Raw genomic sequence first — 13738 nt, 5'->3', positions numbered from 1 at the left:
GTAGGAAATTTTAATTGGTTTTAATAATCCTTATATGGGAAATAATGGATTGGATGACACAAGAGAGAATCAGTCTTTACAGCATGAAATCGATGAGCCTTACCAGCTTGTCTAATGCTGTGACTTTTGAGATAAAATTTGAAGTAGCGGTTCAGCAAATGTCTTCCTTTCCTATAAGATGTGTTCACCTCTCTGTCATCTACATTAGTTTGGTACAGTCATGCTCTCTTTTCAGAATATAATCCACCTATCTGCTCTCTGACAGGATATTAATGTTGTTTAAATTCCAGTTTAAATTTTATAATCGATCAAAGCAATCACTATTATGGCCCTTAATGTGTAGAATGACACAGATTGCTTTTCTGATGCACACATCATAATCACAGCTAGTTGTAATACTTAAATGACTCAAAGTAACTAACCAGAGCTGTGTGCTTCCTGGGTATCCAGTTCTGCTGTGGTCTCTTGCAACCCTGAACTGGGTAAAGCAAGTTTGAGGATGTTATGTTTAGTCTATGAAAGTTCACCATCTTCCAATTTACAAATATTATGGTTGATAACACACACCTCCTTGCACATTGTGTAATCTGTTCTATTTTGAATGTGTTCAGCTCTTTTACCAAAGCTGAGTTATGTAAATTATGGAATATAGAACAGAACAAGGCAGAAATTCTCCGACAAGTTCTGTTTTGCGAAGAGAAGTATTGGAAGGCCAGAAGGGAGATTTCGTTTTTAAAAAAATGAAAACCTATGAAAAATCTCAGCGTGTTTCAATGAACAGACAGAATATTGCAATAGTGCAATAAGTAGATAGCAAAAAAGATTAATGTTCTTTATTTTTCTTTAGAGTGTCTTTAAAATTTTGAAATTCAGGATTTTTTTTTAATTTTGTTATACTTTTTGATGGTTCCAGTTTTATGTATGATATATTTTAAGAGTCATCTTATAAGCAGCACTAACCAATACAAATTTTAGGTCTCTTTACTGTATAAGCAGCTAAAATATATTTCTTGTACAGGATTACTGAGCTCACATTCCCGCAATACATAGAGCAACACAACAATAATATGGCAAGTAAACTACTTTTTATCAGGATCAACAGGAATCAGTTAAGATTGTCAGGGCTTGTAGAGAGGATGACATTTGGGCAGTTTCCACTGGTGGTGCACCAAGCATAACCCACTGGAAGAATACCCAGTGGAGAGGTCGAGGGCATGCTGGAGGGATTCTGTTTCATACCTAAGCTGGGAGTTCTCTAAGAGTATTGTTGGACTCATTTCTAGGGTTCATTTGGCTTTATCCAACATAGCTTGTTGCCACAACATTCCTCACTCTGGTATATCTGATGTGCCTAATCAAAAACTAGCTAAAGGATGACACAGGTTATTTCATGAAGTGAAGATTAGATTCTCCACAATCTTAACAGGTGAACTTTTTCTATATTAAATAGTAAATTACACATTACAAACAATGTATCTAAACAGTTACCATATATACTATAAATCAAGAATTCCAATTATAGAATAAATAATTGTTTAAGACAACAGCTTTTTTGATATGTGAAATCAATTAGGGCAATATGTTGCTTGGGGCTGCTATTTCTGTCTCATTTTAGTATTGCACTTATATCACTGCCGGTAAAATAAACATTAAGGTCATCCATAAAGTTACAGTAGAGCTCAGTAACTGTTAGTTTTCATTTTTTGTTTTTGAATATCTGGTTAAACAATTTCTGTTTAAAAGTATTTCCTTTCCTTTACAGGTATGACGGCACAAATTCAAGCTTTGTAATAATGTTAATGCAGATGCAAAATCAAGGCAGTCTCATGATATCACGTGGTGCCAGACTGTAAGTACAGACCTGTCTACAACCAGAATATGTGCCATTTCTGTTTTAACTGGCATAAATGAGTTAAACTGCTTACATACAATAGGGCACATTTTTGAAAAATTGAAATTGTAACCCTAATGTTTTAAATGAAATCAAACAGAATGAATTCTGCATTTAATGGAACATTAGAATGTTTGATTTCCGTCTCATAAATAAAATTAGATTGCTATACCAAGGTGACAATGTATAATACAATGTGTAATAATATAGCCCAGTCTTACTCTGTGCTGTGTCAGATAATGATACAGTCTCAGATTTTATGGGTTCCTACTTTTAAAAGATATGCTGTTACATCTATTGACAGCTCAAAACTTTACTGGAATGTCTGAAAGTGCACCTATGCTCTATGCCAGTTTTTGTATAGTTACATTTTCAGTCTCTTCAAATCGGCATTGGATAAGTGGCAGTAAAGACTGAATGGTTGTATGGTAATGCTAGCCAAGCAAACAAAACAATAGTGTAGTGTCAACAATGAAATAAATTTCTTTATCTTGAGCCAGTCCTGTCAGCGGGAGTGTCAAATATCGATCCAGGTAGCATTTATCTTTTTTATTGTGAAAATAATCTCAATTTCCCAATGAGAGAAATGATCCAACCATTTCTAAAACTGTCTAATCCTGGTTTAGAGACACAGGAAGCTAGAATTTGTCCTAGCGACATATGATGCACAATAACCAGCAGTAGCTAGGACACTAGTGTGAAAAATTATATGGTATTATTTCTACCTTCTACCCTGTCAAATGACAGGTGAGGGAAGATAGTCATGTGAGTCCTGAATGAATAATAGCAATCACAAGGTTTCTTTGGTGCCACAGTTCAGATTGTGCTCCCTAAGGTGCATGAAGACTTTGATACTTTTTGGTTATATGCCACTAACAATCTCCCCCTGCACCAGATACCCTAATATTTAATTTATTATTTCAGTTACTCTTGATATAAATACAGAGTATAAAAACGCAAAAGCAGCACTGTGTTTGTTAAAGTAGCATAGCACCAATAGAAGGAAATATAACAGTATATCCCTGGATATATATATATATCTTAGAAAGCTTACTGAAAATCTGCAATGTCAAGAGTGGCTATTGTTGTCCTAGGTGGCCATAGATATGTGCAGAAGTTATGTTCTTCAATGTCCAGATTAAACAGACTCTCTCTCTGTTTCTGACTTATCTCTGATGTTGCTTCCTACAGTATGTCACTGCTCACTCTGTCCTTTGGACAGGCCGATATTTATGTTGAAATCACATGTGGGATTCTGAGACTTGTGATATTACATGCATATGATTGGTCACCTATCCTGGTAAAGACTTCATTCTGTACAAATCTCAACAATCTCCTGCTGTCTTAATTCTTTTCATTAAGTTATAAATCATGTCTGATAGCACAGATTTCTTCTATAACAAAACAAATGCATTAAATTTATAAATTACTGATAAAAAAAAGAATGTACAAATGCATTTCGATCATAAATTATTAGTGCACAAGAAAGGATACTTTCAGAGAAAATCACTTCTGTGCTAATGTTAGTTAAATTGCCTTAAGGGTCCTTTAAATTCCTTTTTAGTTTATCATGGATTGTTTCAGCAAAATGAAAATTTTATACAGTATAAGCAGTCTGCAATTCCTAAAAATGACAATTATATTCTCCAAGACAATGACCAATGTATGGAATCATTTGAAAAACAGATCAGACTTTGCCAAACAACTTTGACAAAATCCTCTTATCTACTGAAAACTCCCCACTCTTCCATTCAATAAAGAAAGCGAAGCACACTGCAGTGCATATTGCCATAAAAAGTATCCAAAATACCTTCCATCAAAAATGTCTTCTGTATCCATTATATCAAACACAGAAGACATCACTTTTTCAGTGCAAAAATTTCAAGAGTATAGTGGTCAACCCCATAATTTTAGGCCCACACTTGTGATGTTTGTAACATTTTTGGCATGTAAGCAATATCAAAGACTGAAATGTGGGTACTATAGACATGGATATTTTTCCTAAATCAAGTATAGATATAAGGGTACATTTTAGTGCTGCTCTGTTTGTTTTAAATGTTTATTGGGCATTGGTTTCAGCCTTTGGTTTAGCATGTGCTCTGCACTGATGATGTAATTTTATTATAACTAACTTTGTAGTTTCATGCAAATAAGGGAAAAAAATATGTATTTTTAAGTCAGGTGATATTGACAGCAGTAAACACTGTGTTTGAATGATGATATGAGTGGATGTATGAATCTGATAAGCTTCATTATGATTGTATATGTAGTCCATATTTTGCAATGTGATATTAAAAATGAAACAATTTTCTGCCAATTGCACTATAAAATGTACTTTTTTGGGTTTTTTTTGTTACAAAGCAAATCATAACCCTATTGCCACCAACCAGTCATAAAGCCCGTTGTGCAAAACCTTTTATATTAATTTGCCAGTTTTAAATCACCTGAGAAATGTTTTTTGTCATGATTGGTCATACCCACGCTGTGGTTGGAGCAGCAGTAGACATGGAAGAACCTGTAAGAATGCAACTAATGTAATGAATTACTAAGGCCAACATCATATTCTACTAGTTGAAGGGGATGTTAAACTTGAGGACAGCAGTTACTGATCTCATCACCTGAGGATGTTAGATTATATTTCTAGAAATCAGTAGGACTGACAAATTGGATAATTCTGTGAAGACTTTCCAGCAAAATATTGCAGGCTTGAGCTTTTTTTGACAGCTAATGATGTGTTACCTGACAGAGCCAGTGTTGTATGAATGCTTTCTAGGTATGGGAGTTCAGCCCCAACCTCTGCCCTTTCTTTTCCCTTTTTCCATTTTGCTGTGGTCCATAAAACACAAGACATCAGACAGATGAGCCTCTTTTCTGTTTGTGAGATCAAAAACACACATGGTCTTTTATCCATGTAACCTGATCATATGAATTGTATTTAAGGTGAGCATTCATTGGTTGTCAGCACTCACAAAAAAGCACAAGACCAGTCCAATGATTAAAGACAACATTAAACAGGTTTGATTTTGTCAGGTTGAGTCTCCCAGGCTAGTCGCTGAGGATGTCAGACTATATGGCTGGCAGTTTTGGGAGCTCGCTTTGACTTCTTGTAGCACTCTAAGGTTTTATAAATTAAGTCTGCGACTGAAAATCACAGGAAAAACTGTACAATATTTAAAAGCCTTAAGACAAAAAGGTTTTGTTAGTATTTTCAGTATTAGCACTACTAGGTGAAGCACCCTGTAGTTTTGCTTTGTATTTTTATTTCAGGCCAAACCTGAATGTGTGTAGGATCACAGGTATTTTCTTTTGATAATTTTGTTTTTATGAGACGAAAACAGTGCATTAAGACTCCACTGTATTGATTTTTGTTAGTATTATTATTTTTTATATTAATATTTTCCTGAGAAAGATTCTAGTGCATTGCCCTCTCATAGCACTCCTGTCCCAGTTAGAATTACGGGTGTGTTTCCACTCAAGTTAGACTGAATGTCATCCGCCAGAGATGACTACTACTTTCTTTACCACAATCTAGTACAGGTACTTATATAATGTTCAAGATGCATTATTTAGCTTAATTTAAGATTATTCTGAAAATTGTTCAAATTGTGATATACGTCATATACATGAAGAAGTAACCCAAAAATTTTCTTTTTACTGATACAAATAGTTTCTTTTATATCTAATTTATTTCTATTAAAATATCACTTATGGAATGAACTTAATGCATAAGGTGACTGTATAGCATTATATATCAAAAAAACAGCGTAGACCTTAAGGATATAAGAGGGCTCTAACCTATTAAAAGACACTCTGTAAAAAGAACATGTGTTGTGTCTAGTTAGACATGTAGTAAAGATGTTATGGCCTTGAGAACCCTCTCTACTTATTATGTGTTAACTTTAAAGTCTGTCAGAAGTATTGTAATCTACTTTATAACTGTGATCCTTGAAAAACATTGAAATGCTAATAGCAGATAATCTAAAATTGTGCTGCTTTCCCAACCCAATAAAACATCTGCTTTGTTATATAATGATGAAGCTTTCCCCTTAATAGTTGTGACTGGCATTTCTTCATATCTCAAGACACTGGTTTGTCTTCTTGTTTTAACTGAGCCTAATTTTCTTGTTTATTAATACAGGTATTTCAGGGTGGTCTTGCTCCCATCTTCACTAGATTCTAGTTGTTTATTCCGCACAAAACTTCACTCAGCCACAGACTGCATTGTCTTCAATGAAATCTTCAGAGCTGATGTGCCCCATACTACTCTTCAACAGAAGACCCTGAGAGTTGACATCTGCACTGTAGGCAAGACTCAACAGGAAGAATGTCTGGTGGGTAAACGTTTTCAGACCATTCAGTTGTTTCCCCATATGTGTGTGTTAAAGTGAGTTAGGGGTCTGGGACAATGCAGAGATTATAAATAAAAACATTGCACTTAATTTTGGTGGGTGCAGGTGCGTGTAGGTGGAGAGCCATCCGGCCACAGGGTGTTCAGTGGGGAAACTAGCCTGCTTATAAATGTATAGGTGCAATTGGCTCAGCTGTTCCTAATTGACACTCTGTGGGTCATTATGCAAAGCACCGGCACTCACAAAGGTTTTAAAAATAGTCTGAGCAGGATGGAAATAGGAGAGAAAAGGAGACTGAAGAAGAAAGAAAGATGAAAAAGAAGAAGAAAGGGAGGGAAAGTGGAAATGAGCAGAATCGGATGGGTAAACAGCTGCAATGAAGAGGTGGCAAAGTGTTTAAAGATGCCCCATGGTGGAGCAAGGGAAACAGTGCTCAACACGAACATTTTGAGTGATCATGGGTTCAAGGGTTCTGCAATGACTGATTGAGGTGGCAGAAAAAGGGAGCCATGCTCAGTTGATTCCAGCAGATTAGCAAAGAGATGCTGAGATGTGAGCTGGAAAGGGGACCACCTTCGCCAAAGTGTCTTCCCTACTGAGAAGACCTGGAGTGTGATCAGATGAGGCTAGGAAAAAGAGAGAGAATCACTTCAGATGAGATGACAAAGGGCTGATTCTTACACTTTGTTTTATTCCTGGTTTTATCTCATATTTGTTTTTAACCCTTCACTGTTTTAATGGATTTATTTGTTGAAAGTCTTGGAACTGTACCACACTTTTTGGACACTGCTGTTGTTAATAAATAAGCACTTTACACTATTTGCACCATATTTATTATTTTGTGTTTTCATTGTATATCTCGGTCATGATTATTAATTCCCTGAGGAATGGTTGATGCCAAAGCTGCGTGCACCACTGGGCATAAAGATGTGTTATACTTAACATGAAAATATGAGGAATACACTGTGTAAATACAGAGAATATATAGTTAACTGTGTTGGAATATTTTTCATTAAATTTCATCCAATAAATATTACATTTTCTTTAAAGTAACATAACTTTGTCTTTGATTGTAACTTTTTATTATTATCCTCTTGTTTTGGCAATGTTTAAAAAATCTTTGTTTAACTTTTAATTGCACACATTTTCAGTAGTCTGGTACTGTGAAACATTGTTTATGTAAAGTAATGAGTATTGTTTGACTTTCATTTTTTATTCAAAGTAGCTTTTGAATTAGAGAGTCAGATAATGATTGGATGTTTGTAAATATTGCCTAACATTTAATTTATTAAGGAATTTTGTTTTATTTTTTACTTGCATAAAATGAAAGAAACCATTTGTTATATATAATTTTAAAATTACCTTCATGTTTGTGCCTGATTGTAGTAGATAATTTTTTTCTGTGATGCACATACAGTTGACTACCTCCTTGTCACACATACTTGTGGCTAATTCAAATGATCATATTACTAAGCACTTTTAAGTTTTAAAATATTGGAAGATATTATATGCCACACAGTACCACAGTAATAAATGTGGTACTTGTAGTAAACTCCTGGTGCAAAGTGAACAGTTGGAGACAAAAATTCACAGCAATAGTAAGAATAAGAATGATTAAGAAACTGGATGTCACCTTTGCAAGTATCAAGCAGATAAAGCTTTTGAACTCAGCAATCAGGAAATATGTTTTTTTTTTGTATAAGTGAAATAAAAAAAACATTCATGCAAGAACACAGTAAAAATCTAATTGATTTTCTTGTATATTTTAGAGCAAATTTATTTTGGAATGATTGATTAAAATGGTAACATCAATTAGATGGAAATGGATGGACTATTTGTGCAAGATCTTAATTAAGTGAAAAACTGTGTGTTGTATATTGTGTCATAAGGTGTTTTTTGTTGTCTCATAATTGGTATAGTGTCAGGGAGTTACATGTCTGCTTGAGTGTGGAGTTGCATGTCTGCTTGAGTGTGCTTTGTGATGAATTGGCATCCCCTCAAGGTTTGGTTCCTGATTTGTGACAGGTGCTTTAGGGAGTGACTCCACTCCATCTGTCCTTAACAGTACAAGGATTCTCAAGTAATTTCCTCACTGTATTTTTCCACAGGTTTTTATTTATACCAAAGAGATTTCATGTTAATTTCTTTTCAGTTTTTATCTCCCTGCTTTTCAGTACACTTGTGCTCTACAAGCTCCTGAAAAAATGTTTTGGTTGTAGTTTCTGTGTCCCCAGCACAATGAATTGTTTACTTGACTTTATTCCACATACTTGTGACTATAATACAATACCAAAAGCATACAGAATTGACAATAATTTCTGAATGTGTTGGTGCTAATTACCCTGTTCTGTTTGCCAGAATAGAGGATCTCAGCATGACCAAGATCTTAAATAATAATATTTGTCTTTCTAGGGAAGCATGTGTTATAAACTGTATGTCCTGGGGAGACATACAGTGCCAGCAGTATTTTGTGCTGTACATTTCTGAGCTGAATGGGTGTCATAGGCTTTAATGCCATATGTGATATACAAGCTTTTTCCACACATCTAAGGAATTATGGGTATTGGTGGTCCTTTTTGATGATAGTTGAAATATGTTGTTTTCATTTCAGGTCATCAGTGATGGTCACTTAATAAAATATAAACCTCCTGGCCCTCTAATGTAAATGGGAGTCTTGCCCTCTACCTTCTTCCTGACATTATCTTTTTGATGTTTGTTCTGTGATGGCCCACCATTAGCCCCCATTGAAGCCTTCTGTAGGAGAAGTTTGGTTATCCCTGTCCTTCATGAAAACATGGGATTAATAACATAACATCATGACTTTTTGGGTGGAGTATTCCTTTAACTTCCTTGTTCCCGTTCATGGTAGCCTAAGAGCATTGGACACAAGGCAAGAGCCAGCCCTGTAGAGGAAACCAGTCCATCACAGGTCACCTTCTCCACACACAGGCATTCATAACGATCAGTTTGTGAGCTGTAATTTCTTTTAACCTACATGTCTTTAGAATGTTGATGGAAATATTTTGCAGTTTCCGAGCGAATGTGCGGACACTACATAGAGAGTGCTTGGCCTGGATTCAAACCCAATTTTCTGAATTTATATTAATTATACTTTATTTTAGTTAGGTAATTCCTTTGTTCATGTGTTAGATAACTCATTAATTTAGACAATATGCAAACATCTATGAACAGGTACAGGTAACACCTTATATTTTGTAGTACTTCTTTAAACTAGTATACTGTGTTTAATTTGCTTCTATGGTCCTATAAATCACACTGTACTAACCAGACTAACCGTTTATTACTCAAAAAATAAAACAGGGTAGCAGTTTTGTAGGCTTTAGCAACATTTTAAGTTCAGCATTGCAGGGATTCAGTCTCTCTCTGCTTATCACATCTTTTAAAACTGAGTACTATTTGTCTTCCTAGGCTGGGACACAAATAAGCCTGGCAGACATTTTGCTGTCAGACACATTTTCAACCCATTGGTACAATTTACTGCCTTGTAAGAAAATCTGCCACCAAAAAAACAAGCAGCAAAATAAGCACTCACTTCTTAAGCCTCCGGAACAGCATGCCAGCTCTATAGAACTGGTAAGTATCAGCATTCTCTTTTATATTATTTTGTTAGTTACTTTATGTCCAAGGGAATTTATACACACTTCTTCTGTTTTCTTCTGTTTTCTCATCCCATGCTTTAAGTTGTATATTTCATCAAAATAGTAAGCCACAAGATCAGTTCCACAATTTTATGTTATTTCAAATTTCAAAGATAAGAAATTAAACACAGATGCTCATATTTTTCAATATACTTTTGTCTTTTTAGTGCTAGGTCAGTATTGTGAATGAATTAAAATAAATTTGTTGCGGCATTGCATTTTGAGTGCTTTTTAAGTTAAGATGAAGTTTATTACAAAGGTGTCTTTTACAAATTTACATAAGACTGTGCTGGTGTTTATTTATTAACAATATTAGAAAGTTTAGATGGTTTTAAATTCTGAGAAATGAAATAGCACAATAGTTTGTCTGTTTAGGAGCAGCAAAACAGTCAAATAGACAGAAGTCCTTATATTTTGAATATCAGATCACAAATACACTTTACCCAGTGTTCTTTGAATTTATGTGTTTTTGTGGGCAGACACCCATCCTCACTATATTAAAATTTTCTAAAACAATCCTTTTCTGTATGTGGAGAAAAATGAAAAGGCATCAGTGTATCAAATGATTGATTTTTTTGCACCAATTTATATATTTCATCAAGCAGCTTTTGCAAGCAGAAATAATGTCCCCTGTATTATAATTATAAATTTAATGTATTATAATGGAAGAATTAATTTGTGCTGTGTTTAAAATTTTGTCTTTTCATTTTTTTCTGTAATTGTTACTGTTAACCTATGGCTTCAAATAAATTTCATACCTTACATTATTTTGAATTGATTTACAGTATATATGAGGTTGCAGACAGGTGTTTTTCAGGACCAACTAAGATGCCAACATTGCATTGGCATGAGTCCAGGAGAAACAGTACCATTTCCAGTAGCAGTGCAATTCACCAAATTGAGTATGGGGGCACCACCACAGAGTGATAAACTCTGCACATGTAGTGGCTACCGCAAGAGTAATATTTTTATGTTGCTAGAGAAAGAGTGGCATCTTTGGAGGATGTAGAAGAAATAACCCCTTGAAGGAAGAGGGCAAGTGGTATGGTACATGCACTGGATTGTCATTTCATAGATTAAGACAGGGAGGGGTGAAAGGTTAGCAAGAGAAAAAAGAACCACCTGAGTGATTGAGGAAAAGTACAGTTCCAGGTTAGGGGAGATATGACATTTTAATTTAAGAGCTGATGTCTAAAAAAACTGAAAGGAGACCGTCCGCTACACTCTATCTCTACGTCTGTTCCTTATCCTGGAAGTAATCCTGAGGCTGGCTGAACATGTCTCCTCTAGAGGGCTTAAAGTTGGCTCCTGCCAGAAAAATCATTGACTCTGGTGTCAGGAAAAGAGTTTTGGGGAAGGTTTCCCTGACATAAAGATGAAAGGCCAAGGCCCTGAGATTTGTAGTACATGATAGGTAAATAAGTCAGGGGTTTAAGACCTACTGTGTGTAGTTAGGCCCAGTGAGACATGTTTTGATTTTCTTGTTTTTATGTTTACTGTGTTCTGTATTGACACTTGCTGTCCTTATATCCTTACCCCTAGAGATGTAACAGTTTTATCAAACAGGATTTTTTTTAAACATTATGGTAGAAACACCATAGGAGACTTAGTTTTTGGTCATATTTTGTAGCAGATAATTTTTAATTATTGGAAGATGCTGGTCAATTAACTATTAGCATTATCATAGATCATGTAAGGTCATAGTGTAATTCTCATTGATAGGAGAATGAAAGCATTTACCACTTACATATATTAATCTCAAAGTATTTTAAAGTTATTTGATCTGTCTGAGTTGATTTCTTTAAGAGAAAAATTTAATGATTATTTACTTACCGGAGTTTCACATAATGATACTGTAAAATAACTGATTCCATTATATGGTTGCAGGATACAGTCACTTAATCAACAATACCAGTGTGTCACAAGGTGCATTCACTCACAAATCACCGCTCACTTGTATTGATGCAATTTTGGAATCATTAATTAATATAACTTGCGAGTCTTATTGAATGTTAGAGTAAACTGGAGCCATTGGATAAAACACATATGGTAACAACAAACAGCAATCAGAGCAAAGATTTGAATCTCAGACTCTGAAGCTGTAGTGCTAACCACTGCACCACCGCAAATCCTCTCTAGGAAACATGTCTGTGTAATTACATCCTTGTATGACCATAAAGCTTCTAAAAAAGGAAGACTGATACAACAAGTGCTGGTGTGAAGCTGGAAGATTCAATTTCTTACATTTTTGTTTATCCTTTGTGCTTTATTTGTTTTGCCTTTTTAATTAATCCTTATTTTACAAAGTAGGCCATATTTGAAAAATGTGTTCATTCTGCATTAATTCTTAATTTGTTTCAGTAAATTATATTAACCTCTTATTAGTTAAGTTTTTCAATGTTTTATGTGGGTATTGGTATGGTGTATAGCATTTTGCCTACTGGTGCTTAATGTAAAACATAAAAGAAAGTTATTGGACACAAAGGAATGGCCAAAATTGAGCAGTGGTATCTATAGCCACATTATTCACAATTAGGTATGCAGTGTTGTGCTCCATATTAAGCCACTGGGAAATATCTTTAGCCACCATCTGGCAAAAACCCAATTAACAAATGAATAGTAGTTGATGAGGTAGCTTCTGTTGCCTCCTTGAGGGTTCATGAAGATTAAAAGGGGAATTTTAGACAGAATAATTTTGAAACCATAATGCTTGAATCGATTGTTTCTTTATATTGCCGCTTATTTTTTTGAAAATATTTTTCTTTCTTTTTCAGGTATGCATTTATACCATGACTGCTACTTTCCTCTGTTTTCTTTCTTTAACCAATTGATGCACTGTGTATTTCATAAAACTAAATTACTGTCTACATCTGTGAACGATGCATGGCATTTTAAAGCATTCTGCAATGAGTATCAGTTTCTAATATTAACAAAAAGTACATCTACTGTTTTATGTTACTCTGGTTATGAAGGTTGCATTTTCCCATAAAACTATTGACACAGATGGGCAGTGTTTTTTATGTACACAGCATTACCTCTTATCCAATTAAATCCTTTTTCTTTACCTTTGCTTAGGATGCTGTGTCTGCATTGCTAGAAAGGACATCTGCCGAGCTGGAGGCAGTGGAGCAACAGCTTGCCCAAGAAGAACAGGACAGACATATGGCAGCAGGGGAGGACTGGTAAAACACTATTTACATTAGCCTTTTTGCCACTTTATCTTTTGTGAAGTCATCATTTATGAATTTAAATAATAGGAGTTATCTTAATTTACTGAATTCAACATTTTTAGTTTTCTGTATAAACATATGGCAACACCTACATCGAATGTCTTGTTAAAATGTAATAACTTGAAAGTTTGTATGAAATTAACAGCATACTTACTCATACTATTTCAAGAAAACATTCTCCACACCATTACGCTACCACCACCAGACTGTAACATTGACACAAGGTAGGAAGGATTCGTGTATTCTGATGTAATCTTGTGCATGTTGCAGCACAAACTGAAATTTGTCAACCTAGGTTACCTTGTTCCATTCTTTCTTTCATCCAGTTTTAATGACCACATGCCCACAGCAAACTTTTCAGCCTTGTTTTAGTTAATGATATCTAGAACCCAGTATAGTCTTGCACTGTTGTAACCCATGTGCTCAGATGTAACCCCTGAATACCACTATTATTATCTTGAGTATTTCTGGTGTTATCAGCTTGACTAAATCAGGCCATTCTTCTCTGACCTGACTTATTTTTGCCCACCGCCATTAATGGGTGTTTTTTTGTTAATTGTTCCATTCTCTGTAAATTATGGCGATTATTGCAAATCCCTGAGGGAAGCT

General features: G+C 34.9%; 1 protein-coding gene across 1 annotated transcript in view; it reads left to right on the top strand.

Moving 5' to 3' along the window:
* LOC120527536 (protein WWC2-like) overlaps positions 1-13085 on the top strand; it is a 293278-nt gene extending 280193 nt beyond the window's left edge. Inside the window, exons 14-17 of the mRNA XM_039751046.1 lie at positions 1763-1849; positions 6030-6222; positions 9670-9834; positions 12975-13085. Of these exons, the coding sequence (XP_039606980.1) occupies positions 1763-1849; positions 6030-6222; positions 9670-9834; positions 12975-13085 (556 nt within the window). The remainder of the gene's footprint in view (positions 1-1762; positions 1850-6029; positions 6223-9669; positions 9835-12974) is intronic.
* Positions 13086-13738: the final 653 nt, after the last annotated feature.

This window comes from Polypterus senegalus, chromosome 4, assembly GCF_016835505.1.
Source record: "Polypterus senegalus isolate Bchr_013 chromosome 4, ASM1683550v1, whole genome shotgun sequence".
In the NCBI taxonomy this organism is placed as follows: domain Eukaryota; kingdom Metazoa; phylum Chordata; class Cladistia; order Polypteriformes; family Polypteridae; genus Polypterus; species Polypterus senegalus.
Note: the sequence above shows the minus strand (reverse complement) of the source record. Positions and strands in the feature narration are given on the sequence as shown.